General features: G+C 27.9%; 1 protein-coding gene across 1 annotated transcript in view; it reads left to right on the forward strand.

Moving 5' to 3' along the window:
- LOC102674874 (inositol-trisphosphate 3-kinase homolog) overlaps positions 1 to 1564 on the forward strand; it is a 15059-nt gene that overhangs the window by 11127 nt on the left and 2368 nt on the right. Inside the window, exon 2 of the mRNA XM_031509728.1 lies at positions 1416 to 1564. Coding sequence (XP_031365588.1) covers positions 1416 to 1564 — 149 coding nt within the window. The remainder of the gene's footprint in view (positions 1 to 1415) is intronic.

Here is a 1564-nt window from a genome sequence, read left to right on the forward strand (position 1 = left end):
AATTCATATTGTATCGATATAAAATAAATTTATATTTTGGTTAATTTGATGTATCATCAACATATATTGCTAATGCGATGTGAAATCACGTGCCGAGAAATTGCGAAGCATGATTTCGCGAGTCCTCACGTTCGAACCTTGTCGGTTAAATTAAAATGAATGGCATATCACGAAATCGAATATCACGATAAACTACCGGCTCGAACTATACTCTTCTTGGTATTAACAATGTGTTTTTCTAAATCCGAATTAAAAATCTGATATGAAATCATTAATGTTTTTTTTAATTAAAGAAAAATTATCAACATCTTGAATGGATTCTTGTGATTCTTATTATTTAATCGTTATACGATATTGTTTAGTTCGATAATTGATCTCTGTGGTAATGAATAAAGATCGAAAGTTCAGCTGTCATAGCATAACCTAAAATAACTTCGTCAAGATATCTTGCTTGGCAAAAAAATAAATGATTCTGATAAATTTCTAATCTTTTAATAACGCGTCATCGAATACAAATTATTCGAAAAATTTTAAGAAATTGTATCGTATTCCCAAAATAAAAAATTCATTCTATTTAACTATATATTTGTTTCAAATTTACAATCTGCGCACATTGTACACGTTTCGTGTTCATCGTCTCAATTTATGCACAATTATACGAACGTTCCATTGGGCGACAACCATTCAACTGTTGCCAATTGTAATTGACTTGATACTTTGTTTAAGAAACACACGTGACTCATTATAATCGGATTAAGGATCACGACCACAGTGCACCAATTAGCACGAGCCGCTCGCGATTCACTAAACTTAATTAAATTACTCTTGCCGACGGATTTCGATTTGTTGCATACCGTAGACCACGTGCATGCGCATGCATTACTTTTATAAAACATCTTCCTTATTTGCAAATTGCAAAATAATTTGATATATTTTTCGTTGCATAAATAACTTACTTTTTTAATCTTATTTTATATAAAGGAAATGTATAAAGGAAAAATAATCGGTTAATATCATTAATCTTTAAAAAAATTTTTTGTTTAATTTTCATTAAAAAGAATGCATATATTTCTGTTTATTCTTATTAATATTTAATACAAATAACTTTTAAATAACAAATAATTTTTAATAACTATCAATTATATTTATTATTCGATATTTAATATAATTCACAAATGAATATTTACTTTTATTTTTTTTTCATTTTAAAATTTTTATTCTATTTGGAAATGGTAAAAAAAAAAACATTATATAATTGTTACATATATTTTACAAATGAAATATTTATTTTTCTCTTCATCAATTCAAATTGTTAAAAAAATAAATCGATCTTTTTTATTTCTTTATCATGTAGCAATATTAATTAAGGATCACATCGATTGGATTAAATTCTTAGTAGATTTTTTTGGTTACAGGCTTCGAGTAAGGAGCAAACAAGACTGAATCATAACTCGAACCATAAAGAGCATCGAAAGCAAAAAGATGCTTCGTCAAGCAGTACCTATAGCGCCTTCCGTCAATGGCGAAGGGGCACATCTATGGGTTCGAATCGGTCTAATAGTGT

This window comes from Apis dorsata, unplaced genomic scaffold, assembly GCF_000469605.1.
Source record: "Apis dorsata unplaced genomic scaffold, Apis dorsata 1.3 scaffold_170, whole genome shotgun sequence".
NCBI classification, from domain to species: Eukaryota; Metazoa; Arthropoda; class Insecta; order Hymenoptera; family Apidae; genus Apis; species Apis dorsata.